Source organism: Scyliorhinus canicula, chromosome 19, assembly GCF_902713615.1.
Source record: "Scyliorhinus canicula chromosome 19, sScyCan1.1, whole genome shotgun sequence".
In the NCBI taxonomy this organism is placed as follows: Eukaryota; Metazoa; Chordata; class Chondrichthyes; order Carcharhiniformes; family Scyliorhinidae; genus Scyliorhinus; species Scyliorhinus canicula.
The window spans coordinates 99683188-99696590 of NC_052164.1; the positions used below are offsets into that span (position 1 = coordinate 99683188).

At 47.9% G+C, this 13403-nt stretch overlaps 1 protein-coding gene across 1 annotated transcript in view; it reads left to right on the forward strand.

The window, feature by feature from the left end:
• Positions 1-1476: 1476 nt before the first annotated feature.
• LOC119954378 (transmembrane protease serine 3-like) overlaps positions 1477-13403 on the forward strand; it is a 54535-nt gene continuing 42608 nt past the window's right edge. The window contains 1 exon segment of the mRNA XM_038779575.1: positions 1477-1704. Within this exon segment, the coding sequence (XP_038635503.1) occupies positions 1690-1704 (15 nt within the window). The 5' untranslated portion in view covers positions 1477-1689.

A 13403-nucleotide genomic window follows, 5' to 3' on the forward strand; every position in this document is an offset into this window, starting at 1 on the left:
GACCTTGACGCCAGCGATAGGGCCGGCGTCCGAGTCTCCCAACACGGCCCCCCTATCCCCCCCGGGGAGGGGAGAATAGGGGTCCGGGAGAGGCTTCCGACGCCGTCGTGAACTTCTCCAGGTTTCACGACCCAGTCCCGTTCACTCATCATCCCCTGGGTTTAGTAATGCCTCAAATTCAAAATTGTCTTCCCGTGCCAGCCTCCCCGGACAGGCGCCGGAATGTGGCGACTAGGGGCTTTTCACAGTAACTTCATTGAAGCCTACTCGTGACAATAAGCGATTTTCATTTTCATTTCATGTCTTCATATCCCTCTACGACCTTGTGCACACCTTGCCACCTCTCACCTCCGCTCACTAATTCTGCAACCTCCTTCCGCCTTACAACCCTTCAAGAACTCTCTGTCCCTCCAAACCTGGTCTCCTCAGCATCCTTAATTTCCTTCTGTCCTCCTCCCCCAGTCCACTGATAGCCATACCATGGGCGAAATTCTCCCAGAGGCCCGACTCCATCGTGAAACCTGGAGAAGTTCACGACGGCGTCGGAAGACTCTCCCGGACCCCTATTCTCCCCTCCCCGGGGGGGGGGATAGGGGGGCCGTGTTGGGAGACTCGGACGCCGGCCCTATCGCTGGCGTCAAGGCCCGGCCCGCCAAAAATGACGCGGCTGACGCGCCTAATGACGTCAGCCGCGCATGCGCAGGTTGGACGGCACCAACCCGCGCATGCGCGGTTGCCGTCTTCCCCTCAGCCGCCCCGCAAGACGTGGCGGCTTGATCTTGCGGGGCGGCGGAGGGGAAATAGTGCGTCCGATTGAGACGCCGGCTCGACGATCGGTGGGCACCGATCGCAGGCCTGTCCCCTCCGGAGCACAGTCGTGGTGCTCAGAGCCCTGTACTCCCCCCACAAGCCCCAAACGGGCATATCTCGCCGTTTCCACGACGGCAGCGACCAGGTGTGGCTGCCGCCGTCGTGAAACGGTCGCGAATGGCAGGCCGCTCGGCCCATCCGGGTCGGAGAATCGCGGGCCGCCATTTTTCACGGCAGCCCGCGATTCTCCGAGTGGCGTGTCGCAAAACGTGACATGCCATTTTGGGGGGGGGGAGTGGGAGAATAGCGGGAGGTGGGAGCGGAGAATCACGCCCATTACCTTTAGGTATGTGAGCCTTAAGCTCTTGAATTCCCTCCCAAAACCTCTGCACCTCACTGCCCCTCTCTCCTCCTTTGAGATTCCCTTTAAAGCCTCCTTCTTCATCTGTCCTAATGTGATTCGCTGTCAGATTCTGTCAAATGCTTCAGCGCATATTTATTACAATAAAGGTGTTATATAAATACAAGTTGCTGATATCGCTTTAAGTATCTGTTACAGCTTCAACATGCGGGTTAATTATTTCCTCACCATTGCAGCCACTCACAGGTGGATAACTAATAGGTGTGGCAGGATGCACATCGCACAAAAGCAAAACTTTTCATGTCAAACTAGTTCATCAACTTTGATTCAGCTGAAACCCAGGACACCAGTCAGCTTCTTGCGTAGTGTGTGGATAGTCTCCTGTGTCTAACAGCTCTTTGCAGTTCCTGAGTTTTACGTGGACCATTGAAAGAGCGCTGAGATATTCCAGGTGCCGGGACGTGCTCTGAAAGCATTCCTTCACGTTTAAAAGCCAGCGCAACATCAGGACTTCAGGAATGACTTCATACCCAGTAGGTGTATTTACTTGATTTGGTTTCTAAACCACAGTGAACTCGGGATCCCAACCATTGCTGATTTTAGAGAATCACGAGTGATGCTTAATACCGCAAAATTCAGTGAGGTGGTGAAATTTAGGATTTCTGAATGTGGGAGTTAAGAATAATCTTTTTCATTATTGTCACAGTAGGCTTACATTAACACTGCAATGAAGTTACTGTGAAAAGCCCCTAGTCGCTACACTCCGGCACCTGTTCGGGTACACAGAGGGAGAATTCAGAATGTCCAATTCACCTAACAAGCACGTTTTCGGGACTTGTGGGAGGAAACCGGAGCACCCGGAGGAAACCCACGCAGACACGGGGAGAACGTGCAGACTCCGCACAGACAGTGACCCAAGCTGTAGCTTCTTACAAGCAGCAAAAGTCAATCTTCCATTTCTCGTCAAAACAAGAATTATTGCTCCTGAATGTGGTGTCTGCACTGGACAGAGTTTGTACATAGGACAGGGTCTGTATACAGCAGAGAGATTGTACTTGTAAGAACGTCTGAGTTGGAGAGGGATCGCACACAATAATGTGCTTCACCAAGTTTGTACGTCGCTGCTCCCTCACTCAGATAGTAAAATAGTAGATTGAACCCCAATGACTTTATATTTAACAAGGAACCCACTGGTTTGAGGCCTGTGTCTATGCTGACTACACATTAAAATTGACTCCAAGTCGATGAAGGTGGTTCAATCACCCCACTCCATTTAAACCCCCCCCCCCCCCCCCCCCCACTCCGGACTCCTGCCTTGGCATCTGACAGGTTGGGATTTGGGGAAAGGAGTTAAAAATTGATGCCGCAGGGAACAGTCTGTTTCCTGATCGCTCATCCCCAGGGGATATAACCAAGAATTAAATAATTTTACATGACAAAGGGCGAAATTTACCCCAAAATGTCCCCTGACTTCAGAGGAATTGGTGACAAGTTGGCAAAAATAAACTTGATCACCCACAGACCTCAGACCTCTACTTTTTCAAAATAGGAAGCCACTGTTGAGCATTGATTTTCTTACCCTGGGGAGCGTCGAAACTTGTAAATCCGAAACTTTGTTGACTGTGGTGGGACAGCTGTCTTTCAATTTGAGTTGGAGCTGTAAGGTGCTGTCAGTCTAACTTTCCACCACAGCCAGGAAAAATGTGATTAACGAGGAAGAGAAGCCAGTTTTGCACCTATTTGACGCCTTCAACAACCCACGGGACTTCTCAAAGAAGTGCTTCATAGCTAATGAGGTGGTGGTGCGGTAGCACAGTGGTTAGCACTGTTGCTTCACAGCGCCAGGGCCCGAGGTTCGATTTCCGGCTTGGGTCACTGTCTGTGCGGAGTCTGTATGTTCTCCCCGTGTCGGCGTGGATTTACTCCGGGTGCTCCGGTTTCCTCTCACAAGTCCCGAAAGACGTACTTCTTAGGTGAATTGGACATCCTGAGTTCTCTCCCCCCCACCCCCCCCCCCCCCCCCGTGTACCTGAACAGGCGCCGGAATGTGGCGATTAGGACCTTTTCACAGTAACTTCATTGCAGTGTTAATGTAAGCCTACTGATGACAAGAAAGATGATTAATATTGTTAAGTGGTATCTTTAGTATGTAGTCGCTGTTGTAATGAGAAACGGCAACACACCACCACCTTAGGAATGTTATCATGATGGGATAACGGGGGAATAAATATTGACCAGGACACTGGTTCCTCTGCTCTTCTTTAAATTAGTGTCATGGGTCTTGGGTGGATGATGCTTTGCATTAATCTCCCGTCTGGAAGTCAGGACCTCCACCAGTGCAGCACTCCCTCAACTGCGAGATCTGTGCTCAGCTCCTGATATGGAACTTGGCCCCTCAGGCTTTGGCACATAGGAACAGACGGCCATTCAGCCCCTCAAGCCTGTTCAGCCATTCAATGTGCCCGCGACTAGATCTGAGGATCCCCAAATCAAGCTGATAATACCCGCTCCACCATTGACAGCCTGGACCTCAAGGTCTGGAATTTCGAGGGACCAGAATGACGTGAGGCACAAGATCTTTGTAAATTGTCGGTATGGAGAGAGTTACGTTGATTGGGAGGACTCATACGTCTCAGGACAGAGGCTTGCCTTGTGCACATCATTTTTGGTGTGTGATTCAGGTTGTCTGGAATGGAATGTTGGCAAGGCACTGTAACGTGAGGTTACTACGTAAGTCCCGGAATAGTCTGAGAATTGGGGATGGTGAAAGATGGAATTGCCACATCAGCAGCTGGTCGAAAATAGAGATTATAGCTTTTGATGTGAATGCAGAAGATTGTTGTTCTGTGGGGGTGGGGGAGGGGCAGAAAAGGGCAGAATTTTCCAAGATCTCTACATCTCTGGTGTTAGCTGGAATGATGGCAAAAGAAGGACCTGTGGCAATCGGCTCATGGTTTTTAAGCAATTAATTCATTGGATGTAGGCCAGCATTTGCTGCCCATTCCTAATTGCCCTTGAACTGAGTGGCTTGCTGAGCTCTTTCAGAGGGAATTTAAGAGTCAACCACATTGCTGACGGTCTGGAGTCACATGTCAGCCAGACCGGGTAAGGGTGGCAGATTACCTTCCCGAAAGGGCATTGGTGAACCAGAGGGGTTTTTACAACAATCGGCAATGGTTTCATAGTCACCATTAGACTTTTAATTCCAGCTTTTTACTGAATTCAAATTTTAACATCTGCCATCATGGAACAGTGGTTAGCACTGCTGTCTCACAGAGGCCGGGCCAGAGGTTTGATTCCAGCTTGGGTGACTGTGCGGAGTCTGCACGTTCTCCCCGTGTCTGCGCGGGTTTCCTCCGGGTGCTCCGGTTTCCTCCCACAGTCCAAAGATGTGCAGGTTAGGTGAGGTTGTGGGCCTAGGTAGGGTGCTCTTGGTAAGGCCAGTGCAGACTTGATGGGCAAAATAACCTCCTTCTGCACTTTATTCTAAGTCCTAAATCTTCAAAGCCCATTGTGGGATTCAAATCTGGGTCCCCAGAGCATTACCCTGGGTCACTAATCAAGTGACAAGACCATAACTATGCCGCTACCACTACCCCAACTCCACCCCCTTTGGTGTCTAAGGTGTTTGATGTGGTTTTGAGGTTTTAGGTTTGCTGGTAGTTCACTGTCAATGTAAATGTGGCCACAGACCCGGGGGCCATAGGCCATAGAGAGTGCTGACCGATGGTGACTTATCCTCGGGGTCACCACACCTCAGGTTGAGAAGGCGGGGCTGAGACATGAGCCATCCAGTCAACTGAGCTCACTGACCCCCTCGTTCACTGTATTCGTTACATGATAGGTGTGTTGTGATTTCCAATAGGAACCCTTTGCTCTTTTCCCACCATGACAAATATAAAACCATTCGTGCACTTCCCGAAGACCTCAGCTGTGTCTCAATGGCTGTATACTTACCACTGGGCTTGAAGGTTGTGGATTTAATCCCCCCAATGGAGTGCTGCAGTATCAAAGGTGCTGCCTTTCTGATGTGACATTGAACTGAGGCCCTGTTTGCCCTCTCTGGTGGATACAAAAGAATCCATGGCATGTCTTGTTAAAAACAATGGAGATCTCCTGAATCTCCTGGACCTCAACCAATTTCACTGCAAAGCAGATGATTTCATCAATACCATGCTACTATTTGTGGCAGTTTGCTTAACGTTCAAAGAATGAATACATATACAATAATGATGGGAATAGCTAGGAAAAAAAAAATTAAAATCGCTTATTGTCACGAGTAGTCTTCAATTAAGTTACTGTGAAAAGCCCCTAGTCGCCACATTCCGGCGCCTGTCCGGGGAGGCTGGGACGGGAATCGAACCGTGCTGCTGGCCTGCCTTGGTCTGCTTTAAAAGCCAGCGATTTAGCCCAGTGAGCTAAACCAGCGGGGAGGTTGTTTCCACTGGCTGGTGAAAGCAAAACTCGGGGGTATAGCCTCAAAATAAGGGGAAGTAAATTTAGGACTGAGCTCAGGAGGAACTTCTTCACCCAAAGGAATTCCCTGCCCAGTGAAGCAGTTGAAGCTCCTTCATTAAATGTTTTCAAGGTAAAGATAGATAGTTTTTTGAAGAATAAAGAAATACAGGATTATAGTGTTCGGACAGGAAAGTGGAGCTGAGTCCACAAAAGATCAGCCATGATCTGATTGAATGGCGGAGCAGGCTCAAGGGGCCAGATGGCCTACTCCTGCTCCTAGTTCTTATGTTCTTATTTCAGAAGTTCTTAATTGACGATAAAGTGCTTTGGAAGGACCTGAGATAGCGCACGTTTTGCTTATTCTTCATGGACGGAGCTGTTAAGCGTGGGTTAGAATCATAAATCCCGACAGTGCAGAATGAGGCCATTCGGCGCACTGAGTCTGCACCGATCCACTGATCCTTCGAAAGATCCTACCCATGTCCACTCCCCCATCCAGCCTGCCCTATCCCCATAACCCTGCCTGTACATTCCTGGACACTAAGGGGCAATGTATCACGGGCAATCCACCAAACCCGCACACCTTCGGACTGTGAGAGGAAACCGGAGCACCCGGAGGAAAGCCAACGTAGACACGGGGGAGAACGTGCAAACTCCACACAGACAGTGACCCCCACGGCCAGATTCGAACCCGGGTCCCTGGTGCTGTGAGGCAGCAGTGCTAACCACTGTACCACCGTGCTATCCGGGTTGTCAGGGTTGGACAAACAATGTTCTGTTGCCTCCGGGGCTTCCTGCTGTGCCTGTGTTATTAGCTTCATTCCAAGTTGATCATGCAGAATTTATTACAATGAAAAGGTATTTGGGAGAGGCTATAGCATTGCAGCATTCCCTTGGTTTAAACAGCCTCCTACGGACTCCCAAAGACAAACTGCCACTTAAACTGTGGAACAGTGGTTATATTAAAGGGCATTGAATTAGGGAGGGTAGAACATTGGATTAAAAGCTGGTGAGAAGGGAAGAAAGAAACTTGGAATTAAGCAAAGTATCTTAGAGTGGCTGCAAACTGGGTCCCACAGGATTCAACCTGAAACCATTTCTGTTCGCCGCTTACATCAGCGAATTGGAAACAGAGCAAAAGGGAGCAGCCTCTAAATTGGTAAATGATACCAAAATAGGAGACGCAGTAACTAATTCTGAAAAACAAAAGGGTTGTTGATTAGTTGGAATGTGTGGCAGATAGAATTCAATGTCGGCAAATGTGGATGATACATTTTGATTAAAAAATAATAATTATACTCTGATTGGAAGGGCACTGGAGAAATGAAAACCCAGCTTCATAGAATCGTGGAATGACATCGTTGAGACCATTCGGCCCATTTTGCCAGTGCCCTCTCTTTGATGGAACTATCCCATTGGTTCCCCACTCCCCACTTTCCCCACCATTTATTCCTCGCGTTTGTTCAAGGTCCTCCCATTGAATCCGGAGGATGCGGCTGATGGAATTTCCCCAACGCTCCTTTGTGTGTGTGACTGATACACAGAGGCCTTTAAGATTATGAAAAGGTTTGGTGGAGTAGACTTTGAGCAAATATTCACACGTGCAGGAGATTGTTACTGGTAAATCCAATAGGGAATTCAGAAGAAACCTTTTTACTCATGAGTGTTTAAATTGTGGACCTTGAGGTGAAGATGAGTGGGAGGAGGCTCATGTGGTGCATAAATACTGGCATGAACCATTGCTAGTGTACTGTAAGTGCCATATAAAATATAGTCAACTCCAAACACAGAAGCAGCAGTCCATGATTTCTGGCTGATAGGATCATGATGAAGGCTTGACCAAAGGGGCTGACATTAAGGGTCATCTCTAAGTAGGAGACAGTAGTAAAGCATGGAGATTTAAGGAGGGAATCCCAAAGGTAGGCAGCTGAAGCTACTGGGGGGGGGGGGTCTACATTCCCAGCAGCAGGTCTCCTGCCATTGGCCGGCGGAGGGATCTTCTGGTCCCGTCGCTACCAATGAGATTTCCCATTGAATCCACCGAGGGTCCACCATTGGTGGGACCAGAAGAAGGTCCGTGTGGAGTTGGCACATTCTCCCCATGTCCGGGTGGGCCTCACCCCCCACAATCTAAAGATGTGCAGGGTGGGTGGATTGGACCTGCTAAATTGCCCCTTAATTGGAAAATAAAGATGAGATACTTTAAATTTATTTTTATAAAAGGAAGGGGGGCAGTGGGGGGTGGAGAGGGTGGGGTTAAGGGAGGGAGCAGGTAGGAAGAAAGGGCGTGCTCAATCTAACGGGGGGGGGGGGTCACTTCACAATCAGCAAAGGGCAGCCCCCGAAGAGTGACCATCCTCATTCCTTTCCATCTTTCAAACACCTCATGGAAATAAATCAGGCTTTCTAACCCGCCCTACACTCGCCACCAAATGTTTTATGGCATGGGCAGTGTGCCATCAGGCTCGACAAGCCTATTTGACCTTCAGCTGTTCATTTAAATATGGCAGACAGTGCCATAATATACACCAGTATATCATGGTGCAGACACACACTGATGGACATATACTAGGACCAATCAACATGCACAAACACCGCAGCCAATCACCAGTTAGATTCCAGGCCAACCTGGGCGAGTTGGCAACCATTCTCCCAGGCAGTGTGTGTTTATATAGTGATTAGGTGCGACGTGGCAATATAAAATGCTAAAGTTTTTCTACACCAACTCTGATGTACAGAGCAGGGTGTGTCCATTTGGATTGGCAATTTGACACTGTGGTTGTAGATGCAATGAGAGCTCTTTGTAACTTTCCACAGTTCAAACAGAAAGGTCATCAACGTGTGCAGGGCGGCGAATTGTTTGACACTGTTCTGGCTGTTCTGCTTTGTTTGACGCTGCTGTTGCCAAGTTAAGTATCCCAAGGGATTTTGAGCTCCCTGGTCAAATATCAGCAATTGTGAGTTTCTATGTACCTGAATGTTTTTGGAAACTTTATACTTCGAGCTCACAAAACCCATGAACGGAAAGGCAACTGCTGTTCACTGTGACCTCAGCTAGCTGCACACGTTTCATTTGACCTTTTCTCGTTGGCCGTTGTGTGGGGACTTTGCCACAGAACTTGTGACATCTGTGAAAGAATAAGCCCTTGCACCCGCTGTTGTTGCAGGTTTACCAGTGAACTCTGCTAATAACCCTAACAATAATTACAGGTAACTCTAATCTACATGTAGGTTTGGCAAATCAGATTGGCAAAGGTAGCTTGGAAAATGAGTTCACAGAGTGTATCGAGGACAATTTCTTGCACATTCCAGCATCAATCAGAGTGCAGGCTATTTTAGACCTGTACTGAGCAATGGGCCAGGATTACTCATGGTAAAGGAGCCCCTGCGTCAGTGGTGGACAACCCACGGCACGGGGGCTACGTGCTGCCCATTTGGGTCCTAAGTGCGCCCCTTAAGACATTTTGTTGACCATTGCCCACACGCAGGGCTGCCACGTCCCGTTGATTTCAGTTTGCGTAATTTTTTCCTGCCGGTATGTGTGGAATGATTTGCATGTAAAGTGAACGCGAGTGAAGTGACGTGTGTGCTGATTGCTCACAACATCGACTATGAGAGCCGTGCGCTTGCTTTGCAATATGTAAATATTTCTTTTATTTTTACCATTTGAAGTTAGTGATAGTTCTCTTAATATATAAATTGATTAAGCATTTTCTCTAACCCATTCTGAAATACTCAACATGTACTAAATATATTTAATCTTGTCCATGGGGTGATGGTTAGTGAACAAGTCTGAGTTCAACCTTGCCACCCACTGAGATGAAGGGGGTCATTCATGTGGCCCACTCACTAGCCTAGGTTGCCCATCACTACTCTAGGTGACAGCGATCATAACATGGTAGAATTTCACGTTCAGTTTGAAGATGAGAAATGTGGGTCTAAGACGAGTGTTTTAAACCTAATAAAGGTCATTATGAGGGTATGGAGGTAGAGTTGGCTAAAGTGAATTGGGAAACTGGGTCAAAAGGTAGGACAGTAGAGATGCAGCCGCAGACTTTTAAGGAACTATTTAATAATGGGCAGCATGATAGCACAAATGGCTAGCACTGTGACCTCACAGCGCCAGGGTCCCAGGTTCGATTCCGGCTTGGGTCACTGTCTGTGCGGAGTCTGCACACCCTCCCCGTGTCTGCGTGGGTTTCCTCCGGGTGCTCCGGTTTCCTCCCACAGTCCAAAGACGCGCAGGTTAGGTGGATTGGCCAAGCTGAATTGTCCTAAGAGGCCAAAAAGGTTAGGAAGGGTTATTGGGTTATGGGGATAGAACATAGAAAAATATAGCACAGAACAGGCCCTTCGGCACACGATCATAGATAATCGTAAAATTTACAGTGCAGAAGGAGTCCATTCGGCCCATCGAGTCTGCACCGGCTCTTGGAAAGAGCACCCTATCCAAGGTCAACACCTCCACCCTATCCCCATAACCAAGTAACCCCACCCAACACTAAGGGCAATTTTGGACACTAAGGGCAATTTAGAACATAGAACAGTACAGCACAGAACAGGCCCTTCGGCCCTCGATGTTGTGCCGAGCCATGATCACCCTACTCAAACCCACGTATCCACCCTATACCCGTAACCCAACAACGCTCCCCCTTAACCTTAACCTTACTTTTTAGGACACTACGGGCAATTTAGCATGGCCAATCCACCTAACCCGCACATCTTTGGACTGTGGGAGGAAACCGGAGCACCCGGAGGAAACCCACGCACACACGGGGAGGATTTATCATGACCAATCCACCTAACCTGGGATAAGGTGGAAGTGAGGGCTTAAGTGGGTCGGTGAAGACTCGTTGGGCCGAATGGCCTCCTTCTGCACTGTATATTCTATGTTTTAACTCTGAGCAAAGATTTAACCCAGTGAGAAAGAAAGACTATTTGAGAAGGATGCATCATCTCTGACTGAATAAGGAAGTTAAGAACATCAAACTGAAGGAAACACTGCACAAATCTGTGAAGGTTAGTGGTAGGTCAGAATAGTGGACAGATTTTAAGAACCAGCAAATAAATAACAAAATAATAATAAAAGGGCAGGAGTATGAGAGAGGCCACGTCTGGAGTACTGTGCACAGATTGGTCCTCCTTATTTGAAAAGGGATATAATTGTGTCTGAAGCATTTCAGAGAAAGTTCACTTGATTCATTCCTGGGGCGAAGGGATTATCTTATGTCGAAAAACAGGTTGAGCCTATACACATGGGAGTTCAGAAGACTGAGAGGTGGTTTTATTGAAAGGTGGAAGATCCTGAATTCTCCCTCCGTGTACCCAAACAGGCGTTCGAATGTGGCGACTAGGGGCTTTTCACAGTAACTTCACTGCAGTGTTAATGAAAGCCTACTTGTGACAATAAAGATTATTATTATTGAGAGATCTGTATTGGCCTGGATACCACCTGCCCAACTTCATAACAGTGCTATGGGTTCGTTTATGGTTTAGTACCTCATTCGATAAACTAGACTTTGCACTAAATCATCAACCTAGATGTTTGGGCTGACATTTGACCCTGCAACCTTTGGACTCTGGCAGGACTGCCAGAGACTGCGCCTTGGCTGATTAATAACAGTGTGAGTTCCTGGCACTGGAATTCAAAATGGCCGATGCCAGGCCCCTGAGCAATGAAACATAAAACAAACACTTTAATTCTCGGTGCCTGAAAAACCCAACGCATCAGAAGGTCTCTAACGCAGAACTACCTGCTAGATCCACAGCCATCAAACCCCAACCCGTACCAACTGGTTCCCACCTCCTCAGTCGTGTCAATGTCAACGGATGGAAATGATTTATTAGCCACGGGTGTCACCGTGGCAACACTGTTGCAGCCAGCTAGTTTCAGAATAAAATGCCTCTTTCACAATACAGGTGAATGGATTTCCCCTGTATGTACTTCAGATTGAATTTCACATGCATACACACTGTGTGAATATGAGAATCGAGATTGCACGATCATCATGGGTGCCGACTCTTTATTTTCCTGCTTACTAATCAGCAACTGGTTGGGTGGTGGTTATTGAACTTTTTTAAAAAATAAATTTAGATTACCCAATTATTTTTTCTATTAAGGGGCAATTTAGCGTGGCCAATCCACCTACTCTGCACATTTTTGGGTTGTGGGGGTGAAACCCACGCAGACACGGGGAGAATGTGCAAACTCCACACGGACAGTGACCCAGAGCCGGGATCGAACCTGGGACCTCAGCGCCGTGAGGCAGTTGTGCTAACCACTAGGCCACCGTGCTGCCCGTGGTTATCGAACTTGACGTCCCACACCAGATGGACATTCCCTTTCTTATGCTGAGTCAGAATGAATTAACGTACGACAGCAAGGGTCCGATACACAACACAGAGTGATCAATGCACCACGTTTACTTGAGTGAAATCCTGATCAGTATCCACGTTATGTTTTATTCAGTAATTTTGTAAACTGTAAGATCATCCTTTGGTTCAAAACTGAGAGAGTCGTTTCTTCATTCCAAATTATCACACACTTGCGTTTCAAAACAGAAGATTGGTTTTATATTGGGCCTCAAATGCTTTGCAGCCAATGAAGAACCTGCATGTTGTATTGTGGGAAACACAGCAGCCAGTTTGCCCACAGCAAGCTCCCTTTAATATCAATGTTGCGGTGATCGGGTGAAATCACTTCCTGACGTTGCTTGAAGGATAAATATTAACCAGGACACCAGGGAAATCTTCCCATCCTTACTTTGAAATAGTGCTGTGGGATCTTCTGTACCCACCTGAGTGGCCAGATCAGGCCTTGTTTCAGCATCTGACCCAGAAGACAGCCACCTCTGACAGTGCAGCACTCCCTCAGCACGCCACTGGAGTGTCAGCCTGGATTTTCTGTTCAAGTTGCTGGAGTTGGGAGGGAACCAGCATCCTGCTGACCTCTCGAGGGGGGTGGGGTGGGGGGGAGAGAACCATGCTCCTGCAGTGCGGCGCTAACAGTCACCAATGTTAGCTGAGTAATGTGGGTTCCTCCAGCCTGCGTGGCTAATATTATAGTTGTGTCAGTTTCTTAAAAGGTGGCACGGTAGCATAATGGTTAGCGCTGTTGCTTCACCGCGCCAGGGTCCCGGGTTTGATTCCCGGCTTGGGTCACTGTCTGTGCGGAGCCTGCACATTCTCCCTGTGTCTGTGTGGGTTTCCTCCGGGTGCTCCGGTTTCCTCCCACAAGTCCTGAAAGATGTGCTGTTAGGTAATTTGAACATTCTGAATTCTCCCTCTGTGTACCCGAACAGGCGCCGGAATGTGGCGACTAGGAGCTGTTCACAGTAACTTCATTGCAGTGTTAATGTAAGCCTATCTGTGACAATAAAGATTATTATTCTAACTAATCTACTGTGCTCACGGAACAAAGATTCACAGACCACAGCCTGGGATTATCTCAATGAAAACACCATTTAATCTCACTGTTCGCGAGCATTTAATTAGATGTGTGTATGATGCTGTTGGCTACACTCAGCTGCTGGTTTCCATGGCGGCTAGAACTAGGCAGATATTTAAGGTTCACTACCTGACCTCCCAGTATGCTGCTTCCCTCTAATCCTTGTGTATTGTTGCTTTGTCACTGAGGCAGTGACATCAGCAGATGCATTTACGTCAATTTCCTGTTCTCCTCTGGTTCTGAAATCTTGTGTAATTCATTGTGGACAGACTGTGGGGCAGCAGTCACAGGATCTTGTGTCCCAGTATATCTACATTGACATAGAGT